This window comes from Protopterus annectens, chromosome 3.part1 (assembly GCF_019279795.1).
Source record: "Protopterus annectens isolate FY-2018-M chromosome 3.part1, PAN1.0, whole genome shotgun sequence".
NCBI lineage: Eukaryota > Metazoa > Chordata > Ceratodontiformes > Protopteridae > Protopterus > Protopterus annectens.
In genome coordinates, this window is record NC_056732.1 from 767,663,389 (window position 1) to 767,682,901 (window position 19,513).

Consider the following 19,513-nt stretch of genomic DNA (forward strand, 5'->3'; position numbering starts at 1 on the left):
TCATTTAAATCTGGTATGCTCCCAATCTCCCTCTCATAGCAATAAACATCTAACAAATAAAGAGAGCTACATAAAGCAAAACCAATAAAAGTTAATACTACTGTCTCTCATATCATACAGCACATTGTTGGCACAAAATATTTGCAAGAATCAAAATGTCCTGTCTTCACACAACACTGAAGTATACAAAGATAGGAGTGCCTAACCATTTTATACTGTTACTTATGTCATTCTAAAGCTTGAGATATACAGCAAAGAGTAATATATCACAATCCCTTCCACTTCTAAATACCCGTTTCAAAGATGAACCGCAAAAATATCTATGAAATCATGGTGAGATGATATAGAAGGGAATAAACACTTGCATTTTCTAGCAGGATACTTGGCACAGATTTAAATAATAATAATAATAATATTATAGCAACTAGCATTATGGATGAATGTTGTAATCAACCCACCAAGGGTCTTACTGTATACACAAACACACACACACACACACACACACACATATATATATATATATATATATATATATATATATATATATTACCTTCATTTGAAAATCACTCCAAAAGGGATATTTATACATATGCCACACTGTTCCCAAAATTTAAAGAGTGTAACTTCTAGTTAAATTATAAGTTCCTCACAGCCTATTACATACCCATTAAGAGTGATACAGCCAAGTAAAACAAGGGTATATCAGATACTGTCCACACAGAGTCACTGAGATTTTGGCTTAACATCATGTGAGTTCCTAGAGGCTGTTATGAATAAATATGTTTCAATGCTTATAAGTATTAGACAGTCAATCACCTAGTGAAGGCTTTTGCTTGGTATAAAAAAAGTTGTGTTATATGGCTTCTAGGAAACAGGGTACAGTGCTGAGTTTTAATCAGACTGGAAATCCTTTGTTACTAATTAGTTTCTCCCTTAGGAAATAGAAAGACAGTGTTATTTTATATTTGAAGTAGACCTCAGAGACTGCTTGGTATTTAGTGAGGTAGACTTTAAAAGGCACATCATTGGAAAAGACACATGATTACAGATATGCTGGTTTGTCATGTTTGTTTTTAATTTTTGTGAAGGCCTTTGCTTAATGGTTTCCCAATAATTTCACAGGACAGCATCTCAGACTTCTTTGTTCTTTTTAACAGATTGTTTGGTGGCCACGTGACACTACGAAGAAACTACGGATGTGCCAGTGTTGTGTTGTTTTGCTAAATTATACCAAGGCTGCTAGCAAGAAGATGGTGTTATAGCTGAACTTGAGGTTAAACTCTACCTAATGTTACCCTTTTGTTATAGTTTTGATAACAATGGTGCACAATAACATATTTTTAAAAGTTGGTAAGTATTTTCATGATTATGCAGTTAAGTACCCTAATATCTTGTATACTGCTTGCCTCAACAACGCCACTGATATTGTATCCCTAATCTAGTCTTTGACAATAACATTGAACATATGTTTGGTTAGTGGATTGCCTGAAATCGAATTGTGTTTCTGTTCTGTGTATCTGTGGTCTGCAATGTGAAAAGCAGTGGCCTTAGTCTTCAGTGCCACACCCTGTCATGTATCAATCAGAATGTGTTTCCATTTCTTTTTCTTTTGGCATGTGATCACAAACTGTAAATTACATGACCAGACAGGATAGCAGCACAGTATTACAAACTATCCTATTATTTAGCTAGAATGGGCAATGCTTGTGAACTGTGTTCTTGCACTAGTTAGGGTTGAAGACCTGTCATTAGAAAATAGAAATTCCTTGTTATACCTCTTGTCCCAGCTTCTGTTTTTCTCTGTTGTCTTCTGCTCAACTACTCCATCCTATGTTGCTCACCTAAACTACCTGAACATGGAAGAACACAAAGCCCTGAGCCTATTTGTGGCAAAAAAAGAAAGCTATTGACGCATTACACACCCCTAACTCATTTACAGCTGATGTCTACTCATGTTTTTGTGATGTTCTAGAAGATGGAGGAAAATTAGCAATACAGTCTCTGTACCTAGACGTGCTTCTTAGATATACTAAAAGAAACAGAGAATTAATCATTCCGATTTTGAAAATGAATATGTGCTCATAAATGTTTCTTCTTAAGGCTGACAATGTTTCTTCTGCATTTACACACCTACTCAGAGGAAAAATTATTAATTTAATTGTTCCCTGCTGTTCCAGATACACTCTGCTGTTATTAAATTAGCTGTACTGAAATATTGATCGAGAAATCTCATTCATAAGAACATTTACACTCAACTTAAGGATAATAACAAAGAAAAGGCCTTAATTTACTTTTTCTACTCTGAGTTTTTTTCCCTGAAATACAGCCTGTAAACAGAAATGAAATATAGTGAATTAATGAAATACAGCAGGGAAGTTGGGATAGTATTCAGCAGTCCACTGAGGTCTCTACCATCTCCTGAGTTAGTGCAACTTTGGAGCTGGGGTGTGGTGAATGATGCTACACATGCAGAAAGAAATGGGCTTCCCAAACCCCAACAGCACATGCAAGATATGCTAGAGCCCTCTGCATGGATAGATATAATGCTGCTGTTTTTCAGTAAGTTTTTTTTTTATGCTTTGTGGTTTGCTGGGACTACCTTATGCTGGTTATCTGTATCTAAAGCAGACAGTTACTTCCAGAAGATGGAAACTGTCTTTCTCTTTCTAAGAAAATGATGACTTGCTGCCCTGCTTAATTTACAGATGAATGTATTTATATATTTCTACAGAAATGAGTATGGATTCCAGGAACTATCTTTCATAAAAAGTGGTGTTTGTATATCACTGTGTGGGGGGGATATGCACATCTAGAATGCAAGCAGTAATGGCAAGCTAATGTCATAGCAAACAGTGCAAGGATACTTTACTAAAAATGTACCACACTATAGGAAGAGATTCAAGAAAAAACAAAAGTAAATTAGGAAGCATTCTCATCCTTTTTTGTTAGTAGTGAAACAATGCAATATCACATTTCCTTTCTTCTTACAAGGGAGATGTCTGACTAGATATAAAAACATTTATTTATTATTTATTTATTTGTTTTTGCTGACCAGGATAGCCGATGTAGACCTAGGGAGAAAAGCACCATCAGAAATATGCACATAATTGCATTTATATTCTACATTTGCAGTTTCACAGATACAAGTCATTACATAACAGAACCGCAGAAAGTACTGTTCACATTGAATGTGAATACATTATTGATTGATTGATTGAAGTATTTTTGTAAAGGAAACATAGTATTAACTATATACATTATAAGACTTTGAGGTGCTTATTGCATTAGAAATTAGATAATCTAGATGTAACCTATCAGTGGGACATACCTTGAGTAACTATATCCTGAGAAATAAGGATATATTAGCACCGATGAAGAGACACAGGTATCAAGTGTAATGGTAGGTGTAGTAAGAGGAAGGATATGGTAGCACATGTGTGTGTGTGTGTGTGTGTGTGTGTGTGTGTGTGTGTGTGTGTGTGTGTGTGTGTGTGTGAGACGTGCGTGTGTGCGATGCGTGTGTGTGCGTGCACACATGCGTCTGTGTGCGCGCACGTGTGTGTGTGTGTGTGTGTGTGTGTGTGTGTGTGTGTGTGTGTGTGTGTGAGTGTGGGAATGGGGTGGCTGTCAGACTCCACACACTCCTAGACTAATTAGCATAATCTACACCACCAGGAGGGAGTTATGGGGGGTCACTAGCCACCAGAAATGATCACATAAGACATATCCTGTGATGGTACGTAAATCAGTATGAGGACTGGGGTGGGGAAACACTAGCCATCAGAGATTTCTACATAAGATATATTGTGATGGCACTTAAAGCAGTATTGGGATTGGGATGGTATGAATACTAGGCTCCATGGAGTACTACTTATGTGCCATAATGTCACTTAAATCAGTATGGGGATTGGGGTGGTGAGCATACTAGACTCCACAGATTGCTATTCATGTGCCATAATGTCACTTGAATCAGTATGAGGACTGGGGTGGGGAACACTAGTCACTAGAGATTTCCACTCATGTGCCACACTGCACTTAAACCAGTAGGGGGATCAAGTGGTATGGGGAACACTAGACACTAGCAAAAGGATGTGCAATGTGGGACTGCATACAAAGGCGACATCAGGGACATGCAGACAGCGCTCAGGAATGGGTACGAGGACTGTGGTGTGTGTATGTGTGTGTGTGTGTGTGTGTGTGTGTGTGTGTGTGTGTGTGTATGTCTGTGCGTGTGAGAGTGACTGGGGATGGTACATCTATGACTACATGATGTAGCCACTGCAATTAACTGCCATTAGACGTGTTGATCTGCACATTGTGGTCACTAACTGTGACTCAGAGAAATGTAAATGAGTTGACAATGAGGTCTTTATTCATTACGGGTTACATGTCTCTAAGTCAGAAAATAATGCGTCGTAGCACAAGCTGTGCAGCTCATGCTAGGCCTGTTAATGAATCCCGAGGAGAATGTTCCTTTTACTAATAACTTTATTTAGTGAAAGGAAGCTGCTACAGTACATGATAAGGGTCTGAATAATTATCTGTTTAGTGATTTTAAATTATTAGCTTGTTTTATGCATATATAAAACTTAAAAAACATTTCTGTACAGTGTAAAAACCTACCTTTCTCTTGAAACTGCAGTTTTACATGAACTTCTTCTGTATCCATCCTGTCTCTAACCCCTATATGTCCTAGTTTTTCCATCTCACTTTCTCTTCCTCCTATATCCACTATATTATCTTCATGTTTAACTATATATTCCACTGCTGGCATATGCTTTGGCTGCATTTAAGTGTAGCCTTCCTTGTTGATTTGCTGTACTTATGTATATATGTACTTTTGTAGTTGTTTTATATACGTATTCAAGAATGTCTATGTACAATTGATTTTATTACCTGTGTTGTAACTGTGGAGTTTTTCTTCCTGCACCACTGCTGAATAAGGTCAACAATTGGAATAAAATAAATAAATACATATGTACATACTGTACATATATACAAATCTATCTCTTTTTCTCTTTCTCTCTCTGAATATTTATATCTATCTATGCATGTATGTGCATGTGTGCATGTGTGTATGTATGTATGTGTGTATATATATATATATATATATATATATATATATATATATATATACATACATATATATGTATAGAAATACATTGACAGATACATTATATGGCAGATTTAAACAGTTTCTTTTAATGCCTCTTGATTCTAAGAGAAAAGAGTAAAGAAAACTGGATTGTTGCATTACTGACCTGAACAACGAGGCGTTTTATTGTGATTGCTCCATGTACCATCTGAGAGACACACAGCAACAGTGAGCTCCTTTGATGACAGCCGAAAGCCATCATTGCAGAAGTAGGTGATTCTTGTATCCACAGAGTAATCTGCGACAATTACACCACCATTTACTGGAGGTTTGGGAACCCCACATGAAATTGCTAAATGAAAAAGAAATCCACACAATTTAGGATGGCTTGACTCATACTCTAGTTACATCTTTACATTTTTGTATAGTTAGTCAATATAAAAGACAGGTTTATGTCAGTAACCTATTTCCTTTCTATATGCAGTTTTGTAGTAAATAATTGTGTATCGGATTATTGTCTATGTATGCAAATCTACAGAGGGACAACTTCTTCATTTTGCAGGCATTTACCCAGCTGATAAAAGTAAAATAAAAAATAATAAAATAAAATAAAATGTCTGTAAAGTAATTACTAAAGCTAGATCCATCATGCATTATAGAACACAGCATGCATTGCATGCATTTACAGAAATAGTCAGTGTAGTAGATTGAGGAACATTTGGTTACATTTTTAACATAGAACCGTTCATTCACATTCTTAAATTTAATAGCAGTAATCATTTATTTCTTCACTTTTATCAGTGTAACATTTATTACTTACATGTGCTTGTTTGAGGGATGTCCATGAAGATCAGGAATGGTAAAATTATATAATTGTCTTTAGGGGCGGGTCATATAACAGGGATTTAATCCCTTTGTGTCTTCTTTCTTAACCAAAACTTTCTGACAGCTGTGCCTTTGCCCATGAGAAGACCGGCATAGGTATTGAACTAATGTCCCATCAAACACTGGTAGGTGAGTAAGGCTCCAGTATAGAACAATCATTACTAGTTCTACTTGTCACTGTAAGTGCTTCACAACTTGACTCCCTTGTGCTCACCAGCTATTTCTTATGTTGTCCTTTCAGAAGTTCGAGACTCAATAATGGAAGTTCCAAAAAATGAATACATTTAAGCTTGATTAAAAGTAGCAGTGAACTGTAGCAGTTACCGATACACACGTAAAGTAATATTTTACAGAGGAGCAAGCTGGCTTATTCCCTTGTTTGATAAAGCAGGATCCCAAACCAGGAAAGTTTAACTGTGAATAAAAGTAACAATAAACTGTGACAGTTACTGTCACACATTTAAAGTGTTTTTTTTTTTTTTTTTTTTTTTTTTTTTCCGTGGGAAAAAATCCCCTGCACGGTCACACTTCCACTGCTTATACTAACTCCGAGATTGCTATACCCGATTGCTATACCAGGGAGAAGAGGGGATACTCCAAATATAGCAAACTCTGTGTTAGTATATATATTTCCATATGATCATGCTTAAATTCTTACATTTTCAAGAAATGCAACTATGGGTCCTTGAACACACAAGTTGAGAATCTTCAATCAAAACCTTATTATTTTTTCTTGTGGTTGTGAAAGGATTTTGTCCATTTATTTTATTTGTTTGTTAGTTTTATAAAATGGATACGTGGGAGTCTAAAAAGAAATCTTAGGGAAGGAAAAGGTGGTAAAGTTTTGTAAAGGAAGGAATCATCAAACAAAACAGAAAAATACCTAAAAATATAAAACTGCACATCCCATTTCAATATAAAGTCATTTTCTAGAGTACCAGCCCTTTTCTCAGAAACGTTGGTGCTATCCAAATAAAATACCTCAGCATTGTCTTTGTCAGTGCTTATACTGCTATCTGTGATAATGCTGAAGCAAGGGTATTGAACAAATGATTAAACTAATATCCCCATAGTGTTTTATTATCTAGTCACTTCTCAGAACTGTCCAGTTTCTAATTTCTAGTCTTACTGTAGCCTTTGCTTGATTATAAAATATTTGCAAGAGATAATTTAAATTTATGGCAAAAAAACATGTTAACCCAGACAATGCGGTGCAGCCTTTATTTACTAGAAATTCACATTCCAGGGTTCCAAACCCATTCAGCAGATGCTTTGAGCAGGACAATAACTCTGGCACATGAATGACATTTTTTTTTCAGTGAGTAGCATAGGCTGGGAGTCTTCCAGAAAAGGATCTAATTATCACTCTCCACAACAATGACTTCAAAGCCTTGTCCTCCTTTGTACTTCACAAGGTGATTTGGAAGACTGATGATTTTTCATTTAATGCAGTCAGCATGGCATATATCCTAGCTGTCATGATTTCTGCAGAATGTATAGACTTCTGCCTAGTATTGTTGGTGTGTTACTCAAAATAATTACAGTTTTCTGGCAAATCACTAAGGATTAAAGTCAATAAATAATTATAGACATTTGAGGTTTCTGTCCTCACATCTTTTCAAAATGCATATGGACACAAATCCTATTATTCTAACAACATTCTAAGCTTACCTTCCTTATGTACTGTTGGATTAATAAACATTTGGTTTTTGGGTTTCAACTGGCTGCCTAAGAGTCGTTCTTGGATTATATTCGTGGCTAGATTCTCCGTTCACTTTTTTCACTTTGTTTTTCGTTTTTGAAGGGAGATCTACTCAGCGGTGCGGTTGCATTCACATTTTGAAAAACATTCTAAGCTTATAATATAATATATAATATCTGTACCAATTTCTGGGCCTTTGCCCTCCCCCCCTCATTATTTTGTTTTGTCCAGATTTCTTGAACTAAAAGGTTGACAGGTATGCAGCATGGCTGATAAAATCTTGATTCTTACTAGTTCCTTTTTCTTTCAAGTTGTAGATATTTCAAGAAAGCTAAAAGCTCTGGTATAGTAAAATCTTATATAGAGAAATGGAAGAGATTGTTCTCCTAACCTGTAACATGGTCTAGATTCTGTACACCGTCCCATACCAGGGTTACTAGACTACGTAAATATATATATAGAAACACCTTAGACCTGTTATTAATTTAAATAGGGTGGTTCTACAGGACCCTAAACAGTTTCTTTTAGACATATGAATGTATACAAAATATTAATAGTATTGAGAATATAATTTTTGTGACGATGGATATTCAGTCACTTTTTACTATGATTCCAAATTATTTGGGGGTGAGTTATGTACATGATTATTTGAAAATACACAGTACCTATCATTCAGATCAGATTGAACTGATTTGTTTTCTCCTAGAAATTGTGTTAGAGAATAATATCTTCACTTTCTATAATGAAATTTTTGCTCAGAGGCACGGCGTAGCTATGGGGACTTCTTGTGCCAATAGCTACGCCAATATGTTTTTGGCACATTGGGAGAATTAAGTCTTTATTTAAATTGAAAGAATTTGACACCTATGTGTCTTTTTATCGACGTTTTGTCGATGACTTGTTCCTTCTTTGGAAAGGTACGGTTTCAGAATTGAATGAGTTTTTTGGGTGTATGAATAATTTATGTGAGTATTTAAAGTTTACTATGTTTTTTTCTAAGAATAGAATTGAATATTTGGAGTTATTTATTGAGAAATTGCAGGGTTCTATGATCAATACGGGTGTATTTCATAAAATTTGTTTTAGGAATACCCTCTTAAGTAGAACCGGCATGCACCCTAATTATGTTTTTCGTAATTTGATACGTGGACAGGGCATCAGAGCTTCTAGATTGAATCCAACAAATGAAGGCTTTCGGTCTGAGGTGGGACAATTGGAACAAAGGCTATTATTAGGAGGTTATCATAAGAATGAGATATTAGAAGGTTGGGCTGACTTGGAACACCTTAGGGAGGGCATAGCAGCCCCATATTATGGCCCTAGGATAGAGAAATCAGTGGGATCTTCAGATTGCCCTATTAATCAATATGGATGGGTGAAGGTTCCTCTATTTTTCACATGAGATCATAGGTCACTAAGTGACCTGTTCAGGCAATATTGGTCTATTTTACAGGTTGACCCAGATATTGGTGGTATTGTTGGTCCTAATCCCTCATTCCTCTATAGGAATAGGATGAATTTGAAGAGGTTGCTATGTAGCAATAGGGAACTGAATGTTAAGTCAGTGGGAGTAGGAGTTATGCTGCCATGTGGCAGTTGTAACTTCTGTGAGTTAATTAATATGTCTGAGGTGTTTTATCACCCTGACTTGAGAAGGAGATTCACGTTTAATGTAAATGCGAATTGTAGGTCCAGAAATGTGGTATATTTAGTCGAATGTGTTTCCTGTAAATCTTTCTAAGTAGGGAAAACCAATAGGTCATTACGGGAAAGAATAACAGAACACGTTTATAGTATACGGAAGGGCCTAGAACACAATGCCCTGTCAAAACATGTTATGGAGTGTGGCAAAATGCATCATTTTGTTTTTAAGGTTATAGATATTATAATACCCAATATTAGAGCGGGAGATATTCATAATCACACTGAGTACAGAGAAACTAATTGGATGATCATTTTAAGGGCTGATAGAGGGTCTGGGTTGAATGAGCGAGCTTCTATTAAGCCATTGTTGAAAAAACGTAGGATTCCTAAGTACGCATTGTTTTATGCTAAATGTTTAGTCTTATTTTAGATGGTTTCGTTGTAATTGTCATGTTTTTCTATATGTGATTATAGGATTGTCATTCTAGATTTTTTATTGTTTTTTGTCCTGATATGTACTGTGCTTTTAAGGAGCATGGTTGAGTTAATCAGTATGACTTCAGGACTGGTTGATTTGAATTGATTTATATATATATATATATATATATATATATATATATATATATATATATATATCTGTTTTACTGTGTATATTTTAAAGGTCTGAAGAAGCATTTATGCAAAAGCGCTTACCTCATATTTTGGATATAATAAAACATTTTTAAGATGGGACTTTACTGTCATTTATGCTACCTTGGTCACTCCTCAACTTGGTCACGTTTTGTACTTACGTAAAGTATTTATTTGATTCTCATTTGGCTTACTCATCAACAAATCTTCATGTGGCTGCAATCTATGCTTGCTTTCTAGCCTACAGATAGTACTTTGTCCTTCTGTCCAGGCCTTTGTTAAAAGGTTTCTTCACTTAAAATTATCAGAAAGACATATCTCTCCATCTCTATGCTGGAGATGATACATTTATCTCCCTTTGAACTTAACAGATACAATAGAGTTAAAATATCTCTAATTAAGGGTACTTTTTCCAGCTGCTATACTTCTGGCAGAAGAATTTCATATTTAGAATCTCTCAACTGTAACACTCTCTGATATTTCACATTTATCTCCCTTTGAACTCACTGATAAAGCACAGTTGAAATCTTTCTCACAGAAGACACTTTTTCTGGTTGATATTAATTCTGGCAGAAATATTTCAGATTTATAAGCACAGATGTAAATCCTTTTTCTATTATAAAATGTAAGTGTGTCATTCAGGAAAAATCAATCTTTCATGCAAAAAGTGTTTAACAGCAACTGTCAATCAATTAATTCATTTGTCAGTCTTTTATTTAAACTAACAAAATGATGGATAACATCACATGCATCTATTGGATGAACACAGACAGATACTATATAAGTACAATTAATGATATCAGAATGATTTTTTATCTTCATGATTTAACAAGCAAAGGAAAGAAGGCCTACTAGGAAGTAATCAGATAGCTTAATGGATGGCCTTTTGCAATGACAAGTACAGTAAAACATTGCACAGTGAGGATGTATTCCAGCTGGCAACAGCTACATTGGCAGCATATTTCAGAAACAGTGCTGCACAATCCATTTTAGAGGCTGCTTCCACATGAGATACTGTTCTCACCTTCATAAAACACCACAGATTAGACATATGCAGTCCCTTGTTAGGGTACTATGAGGACTACAATGTGGTGTGCAGACCTGAGAAAAGCTGTTAGCAATAATGTCTTACATGGGAACCTTGTGCATCAGCCAAAGTTCTGTGGACACCATGTTTAGATTTGTGCTGGTTTTCATAGGGAATGATCCAAAGCTGAAAGACACTTCAGGCCAGAAAAGAACAAATTAAGGTGAGTAATCCCCAGATGTTATTATTTACTCTTAATGTGGCCTCTACTCATTGATGTACTGTTATGGTATATAGGGTTAGATGTAAAGAGAAACTACCATATCTAGAAGGCAGCTCTTAAACTTGTTTGCACCTTGTTAACATATGGAATGAGCTGTACAGACATTACTGAATGGGCCAACACCACCTTATGGCTATGAAGTGAATTGAGGTGTGCTTGAAGTCAAGTAAACATGACAGGACCATCATATGTTTTAAGAGAAGGGGCATTCAGCAATGATGATACTGCAAAGAAACTTTGCATTTAGTTGGTAAATTAATGGATGCCGATCCAGACATCTAAATTTGGTTTGTTCTCATTCTTCTTCATTCTTTCCAGCTACACACACACCCCTGTCTACTGATGGGGCTACCCGCCTCTCCTGCTGCCTCCAGACTATCTCTCTACTAATGTCGGGACAAGTATGGAAGCTAAAGGTGTCCTGGAGGGATTGTGCCATTAACTCCTTCATCCATTTTTTTTTTATGACCTACCCATTGGTATCCCCCCTCTCTGGCATTTGCCTTTTATATCCAAGGGCTTCCCCTAGTATTGGTCATGCATGTCCATGGGGAATACCTAAAACTCCCTCCACCCTGGCATGGGAACACCCAACTTTCCATGCCAGCACATCAGATGCTTACATCACTAACTGAATCCAGGTCACTTGGGCCACAGTTAGGGCTACACCATGGCACCTGTCAGATAATTAAAAATGGCAATATGTATGGCACATCCAGACATTTATAAATGTTCAACTGTATGAAAAATAGCATTAGGCTAGAAAGCTGAAGTCATCATTACATAACAAACAGAGGAAGTGAGAATTAATACTGGCAATAATATGCAGGCTATTTCATTTTTCTAATGGCTCTCTTCTATTGTATTATATAGTCAGAGTATGAGAAGATAGCCTCTAAGCCCACATTTTTCATACCATGCCACTTTCTAAGTATTTTGCTTGGTTATATTTGTAATAAATAATGTGGTGATAAGATGATTCCATATCTGTTATACCTAAAATCGTAAGTTAATGCACTTCTTAACTGAAAAATGTGAAGGACATGCTGTCCTGCCATCTTTTCCTACAGTGAAAGAATGATGTATGGCTGTGTGTCTGCAAGAAATCTGCTGACTCATCACAGTGAGAGAAATTTAAATAGTAATCTCGCAAATGATAAGACATCCTAGAGATGCCATTCAATCAAAAAGACTAGACCAATGATTATTATATTAGGAAATCTATTTAACATTTGTTCTGTTGCCAGTGTATTGAACAAAGGGATAAACTAATTTGAGATTTTAATATATATCAAAAGCCTTAAGGAAAATGTAATCAAAATATGCATGAACAAAAGAAAGCAACTTAATACAGAAGAAAGCATAAGCAACTGCATATATTCCCTGGTTCACTTCAAGTTATTATTTCAGCTAGCTGGTAATTTCATAAGAAATAAAAAACTACTATAGTGAATTATTCATGTAGATATTTTCTTCCTTCTTTTACTATACAGATAATTTCTTTTTCAAGTATTAATAATCAGAAATAATTTGTTGTCTCAGGGGTACCCAGACAGTGAGGGTGATGACATAAGATTGATTAGCAGTCCAGGTACCTGCAGAATCAACCAGGGAGGAAAGGAAAGAGTGACTTACTTGTTCACTCATACTTGGGGGGGGGGGGGTTGACTACTGTGCTTTAGTGCTGAGTCCCAGCTGTGGCCCAGAAACACAGTATACAGCAGTAAGAGCTACGAATGCACAAGCCGCACCAAGCAGCTGTACAGAGCACATAAAACTATGTACTATATCAGTAGTGATCTGTGCATACACAAGAACAAGCACCCATTAAGTCATATGTTTTGTGTGTGTCTGTGTGTGTGTGTGTGTGTGTGTGTGTGTGTGTGTGTGTGTGTGTGTGTGTGTGTGTGTGTGTGTATGTGTTTGTGTGGGATGATTATCACACTGCTGTTGTTAGTGTTAAGAAGAATGAAGATGAGTGTGGTGATGGTTCCATGACTGTTTCTCTTTTGAACAGGAAATAATGGACCATCTTGGTCACATGAGGGCTGATGATTGTCGAGCAGTGGTGATTAAAAACATACAAATAATTTTAAATTAACTTGAAATCAACTTATACCAAATACACTTACTGTCGCAAGCAGGTAAATATCTTTATTTCCATTTCCAAAAATCAAAAATGCTGAGTTACCGTAGTTAGCAGTTGGTATGACATCGATATGGTTTGGTTATTAAGCATTTAACTGAACTCTTTACAGGAGAATGACACAACCATACATTTAATTTTCCAAGAACAGTCTAGTCATCTAACAATGAACTGCTACAATGGAAAAAAAGCACTGCAAGAAATCAAACCTTTTATTAACTCAGCGCTTCCCCTTGGCCTCCAACAAAAATAGTTAAAGTTATCCAGTTGGGCTATTCTGGTCTACAAATATCAATAAACAAATTTCTATAAGATAAAGTCTAGTTTATAGATAAAAGCTCTAAATATGTTAATAAAAGGTGTGACTTTTTGCATTTTTTATTATAGCAACATGACCGTATATAAGGAATCAAAGCAAATGGAAAGGCAAATTCAAAGTACTGTGAATCGGTGAAAGACCTATATGCTGTGCTAAATTTATCAAGAGATTTCAACTTCAGAAACATGCTATAAAGAATATTGAGATTCTTTAATTATTCAAAATAATATGACTGCAAAGTTTCAGCTCACAGCACAAATAAATATGTAAACATGGTATTTGGATTACCTGTTTAGAATAAGAATTTTGTCTTATATTAAAAGCCACAAATCTCTCTGTTGCATCCCCTGTAGCATTGATGCTGTATGCTGCAACAAACCATGGGACAAAGACAGATACAAAAAATGTCCCAGTCGCACATAAGGCCGTGACCTACAGAATTCAATACAACAAATCTTAGCTCACTACAAGGTGAATTCTGGTCATAATATGAGACACTTACACTACCTTTCAGAATTGCATCATGTCATAAAAACAGAAAAGCCCTCAAACTGAAGACCAAGGTGATTACACAGTTGAAGATGTGTGTGGATCTCATGGCACATCAAGTGGAAGAGGCCTCAGAGAGTGATGGACTGCCATTGGATTTCGATAACTTGGTGGTCTGCCCTCCTTGTCCCAACTTTGCCAGATATGCTGTTATAACGTATTTCAGATGGCCTATTTTACTCCTTTCACAATGAAACCTGTAATTACTTCAGTACCTAATTAACAGATGAAGACGGATGAAATTAAGGACTTCAGCTCTATCTCCTTTATATGCGAGGTCACCAAAATCCAGGCAAAGGTCTCACCAGGTTGAAAGGCTACAATGTTTCTTAACGTTTTCTCCCTGGCATAGGCATGATTCCAGAGGGTCTAAATTGATTCATCAAAGTATCAAAACTTCAAAACTGATATGGCTGGCACTATATCACTGAAGTTCTGAAACATCAAATGTTTTAAAGGAAATCTCCGTAAGGGAAGATTTCCCTTTACTGCACTGTAGTGCGATCTCGGAGTTGGTATATTTAAGTAGCAGAGGGTTTGGGGAGTGTATGGGGCTTGCCCCCCTGCTTGACACATTTAGGTAAGTTATTTTATTTTATTTATTTTTTTTACATATTCAGAGTTTCAAAATAGTGATGATATGGTCTTGACCATATCAGATTCGATGTTTTGAATCTTTCATTATGTGATACAGACACGATTCCAGAAGGTGCATCACAGAACAGATCATGTATTCTTACTAAGACCCCTTATTCATTTAGAGCAGATGGTCATCACCTTACTGGTATTACTACTGTTGGATAGAAAACAAAGTTTCACTCCCAGAAGTAGGATTTCTTCAGCCATCCACAACCCCCTTTCACAATTTTTGCATGTGGCATTGGGTGTCACTTCAACTGTAACAATCTTCTTCAGTCAATGTTTAACCAACCAGGTGGCTAGCTGTGCTGCAGTTGTTCTTCCATACCACACACATGCACTCAAACCTATGTCCAATTTATTGTATCCAGTTTAGCTGCTGTATGTCTTTGGAATGAGGGAAGAAACTGGAGCAACCATGAAAAGTGAATATAAGAAGGACACATAGACTCCACACAGAAGATCTCTCAGCAGAGAATCAAACTGGGAGACCTCTTGCTGAGAGATGACAACACTGTCTACTGCAACGCTTTGCCACCCTTTGGTCTTCTTATTTAAGCCAAATTTTGTTAGATTGTTAGTAGTAGTTTATAAAGACCCAGTAGCTAAATTGGTGATAATTAGTCTTTGAGTTTGAATTTTCTTTGAGTAAGAGAACCATGCACGGGTACCTATTATCACTGTCATTCATTCTCACAAAAGAAATCCCTATTAAGTTCATGTCAGCTTCACTGACAGGCCATCAGCTACAGAAGATATCCCAGTTCTTATTTTTATCACTAAATGCAGACAACTGTGCTTTTACAGGCAAGGACTTAGGGATTGCTTCCTAACCATGAAAAGGTGCTGGAGCTCTTTGGAGTGGTCATCTTTACGGACAATTTGAAGTATGCTAAGGTAGAGCTACTTGGGAGGGGCTAACATTTGGTCAGGTAAATGGTGCATGTAAGTGCATAACATTCACTATCAGGTCATATTCAGAGAATTTGGTTGGGAGAAACTATGCAGCACTCCTATTGTCCAGTTATGTGATGCCTGCACCAAATGGTCACTATCATTTAATGTGAGATCTCTGGATGTAAAAATAGTTTTCCTTCCACTGGCTTTGCATTATGTCAGTATATTCCTCTGGAACCAAGAAATAATACAGTGGATAGGCTGCAAGACAAGATTTTGAAATGTAATTGAGAATGAAAAAATGTGAAGTCAAGTGAGGCTAAATTATATGATGCACTGGACTAGCGTGGGTGGTGTGTTAATTGTAGGGTGGGTGGTGTGTTAATTGTATTAGGCTACATGTCTTAAATGACTATTTGGGATGGCCTCACAAACAGTGCAGCTGACAATACATATAGACTTAAGATTATATAGGAAATGGACATTGTTGCCCTGGGCTATGAGCCACACTCAAATAAGGTTCATAAAGAAAAGCTGAAGTTTAGAGTAATGAAGACTGATTTCCCACAAATTCATCCTTGGTTCAATGCATCCCACTGCAATCTTACCATCAGTAACTACATCTTGCCTAAAACTATTTTGCATTCACATGCATTCTCTCTCTCTTGTCATTCTCTTCTCTCTCGCCATGTCTCAAACACACACACACACACACACACACACACACACACACACACACACACACACACACACACACACACACACACACTATATATATATTTTCCAGAAAGGATTGAAAATATATATATTTTTATAGCCATTTGTTTTCATAGCCACTACTCATTCTGTCTTTCACGGCAACATGTCATCAGATAGATCAATCTGGCAATCAGAGATTGCAAAATGATCCAATTATATTACCCTACAGTAGTTATAGCATAGCAGTCTTTCTCTTTGTTAGGTGGATGCCATTAGCTATACTTCATCAGGTTTGTGCAATTACCCTTATGTACATCAATAAGTTCTAACCACATCCTCTTGAGATAAAATAATGAAATACCTTACTTTAAAAAAAAACTTATGTAATGTAGCTGAATACAAAATATATAAACAAGTATACATAAAGAATGAAAATAAAATTATTTACTTAGTTACTGACATATTTTTTTACCAGGGAAGTCTGACCGGAAAATTTTATCCCTTTTTAGTGGATACCCAGGGGAAAAAGCTCCTCAAATAAAACAACAGATAATATACATACATAGGTGAAAACTGACATCATATTAAAATATATGGAAACACATAGATTAATACAAATATTAACATGCAGTGGATATAAAAAGTGTACACACCTCTGTTAAAATGCCAGGTTTTTGTGATATAAAAAAATGAGACCATAATAAATCATTTAAAAACTTTTATATATATGTATATATACATATACGTATATATATATATATATATATATATATATATATATATATATATATATTTATGTATACACACACAAACACACACACACACAGTGTGTGTGGGTGTGTGTGCGTGTGCGTGTGCGTGTGTGTGTGTGTGTGTGTGTGTGTGTGTGTGTGTGTGTGTGTGTGTGTGTGTGTGTGTGTGTGTGTGTGTGTGTGTGCGTGCGTGTGGGTTTTATTTTAATAGTTCTACTTTTTTTTCAGAAAAAAAAAACACTTATGTACAATAGCTCCTACAGAAAAAAAACATTCATATCAACTTAAATTTCATTAAGTACATTTTATGACCAAGACAAATATGTCCTGGAGAGTATATATGTTGACCACAATGGAAAATGCCAGAAGGTATCATTTCAGACTGCATAGTCTGACAAAGGGAGTGGAAGGAAATCACACATTTTTTTTTTTCAGAAACTTTCTACCATCAAGTGTAAGCCTTTTTACAGGCATTATTTTATGCTATTGAAAGGGCTATAGCACTAAAATGTACAGATCCAATTGAAAGTTCCATGGATGGAATTTAGAACCCACTTATAGTAGCTCAGAGTTAGCCTTTGTGAACTGCAAGGTAGGGTCTACACCCCAAACTGCAGTCCAAAAGCAAAAGCAAGGTTTCTTTGAGAACCCCCGTGAATGATTAAAAAATGTCTTCCATGAGCTGTGGCTCAGCTTAGCCTTGTGCCTCTCAGCATGCCATCGCTCTTAGTAATTTGATGTTGTAATGAAATAAAGCTGAGGATAAGGACAGAAGCTTAACTTGGATATGGTTGTGCAAGGTTTTACAGCTGCATTAATAAAAATGTTGCAAGATACCATTTATAGTCTGAGAGAAAAAGTTGGCTTATGGCTAAAGAATTTATACCTGATTTAATAAAACTGTGATGTACTGTATATTATTCACTGTTATTGAAAAATGCATAAAAGACAACCAGTATACTCTGTCTTATAAGTATACTTCACAAAAAATTCAAAACCAGCATGTGTTCCTGCAGCCAAAGTGAAACGAGGAAGAAGCAAAAGGCTCATGCAGTACCTTGTGTGACTTCATGTGAAGAGTAAAGATAGCGCCCTAAGTTTGTGTGATAGTAGATAGAATTGCAGTTTCATGTTTATGATTTCTTCATTGATTTACATTACAGTGTGTGCTTGAACTCTCTGGGTGTTTAAACTGGAGCACATCAGCTTGAAGGGTGGTGTGCTACTTCAGCTATTACAGTTATTGTTGTGTGATACTATCATACAAGCTAAGGGAGTTACCTTTTCTCTTCAACAGAAGTCACCCAAGGTACTACGTGAGCCTTTGGCTTCTTCCATACTTTACAAAATACAGCTTAAGTAACAGAAGGCATGATATGTACTGCTAAGCTACAGGTGATGCCAACTGCAACTCAGTATTGACTTTTTTGTCTCAAACTGAGCTGCTGGAGGAGGGGTGCCTAGAATAAACAGCTTGCTAATAAGTACCGTTTTTTTGCACTAAGTATCAAGCAATTTTATGAGCTGAAATAAGCTATTTGTAGTTTTGACTAGCTGCAATTACTCTTTTTTTATCTACGTGATAGTTTCTGTCCCTCACCCTTTGACCCAAAGTCATATGATTTCTTAGAACAGAAGGCAAGCAGCTGAGATAATGACTTTTTCAATGACTTTAATAAAGTAAACAACAGAGATCTGTCTACTTACCAAAATATTGAAATTAAACATATCAAATACTGCATGCAGGAGCGGCCTTAGGTCAACTGGTGCCCTAGGCAAAAGGGCTCCAAGGTGCCCCCCACCACACCACCCGGTGCCCCCATCCTGGTCTACCTCCACTAGATAAATACTGGAAAAGTGCTCCTACTATAGCAGCGCCCTAGGCGGCTGCCTAGTTGACCTATGCCTAAGGCCAGCTATAACTGCATGTAATGCCCAGCTAAACTGAAAACCATCTTTGGATCAGATCTCATGCTTTTGATCAGCTTTAAGAGCTCCACCATTTACTTTAGGAAGCCATTTATAAGACAAGGATGAATCAGAATGGTTTCCGTTAGCGACAAACAGATCGAGACAACAAAAGACAATTGTTGTCAAGTTCCAAAAAGCTAAAAGTCCCTCTTCTTCAGAAAAAAAACTATTTAAAAAGTATAAAAGAAATAATGAAAAATCTCAGAAGACTTTATTTTTCTCAGTTTGGCATAAGTAGCAGTAATGCTATTCTATAATAGCTTTCCCACAGAAGC

General features: G+C 36.3%; 1 protein-coding gene across 1 annotated transcript in view; it reads right to left on the bottom strand.

Moving 5' to 3' along the window:
* LOC122797720 (CUB and sushi domain-containing protein 3) overlaps window positions 1–19,513 on the bottom strand; it is a 5,249,173-nt gene that overhangs the window by 555,729 nt on the left and 4,673,931 nt on the right. Inside the window, exon 49 of the mRNA XM_044066251.1 lies at window positions 5,262–5,447. Within this exon, the coding sequence (XP_043922186.1) occupies window positions 5,262–5,447 (186 nt within the window). The remainder of the gene's footprint in view (window positions 1–5,261; window positions 5,448–19,513) is intronic.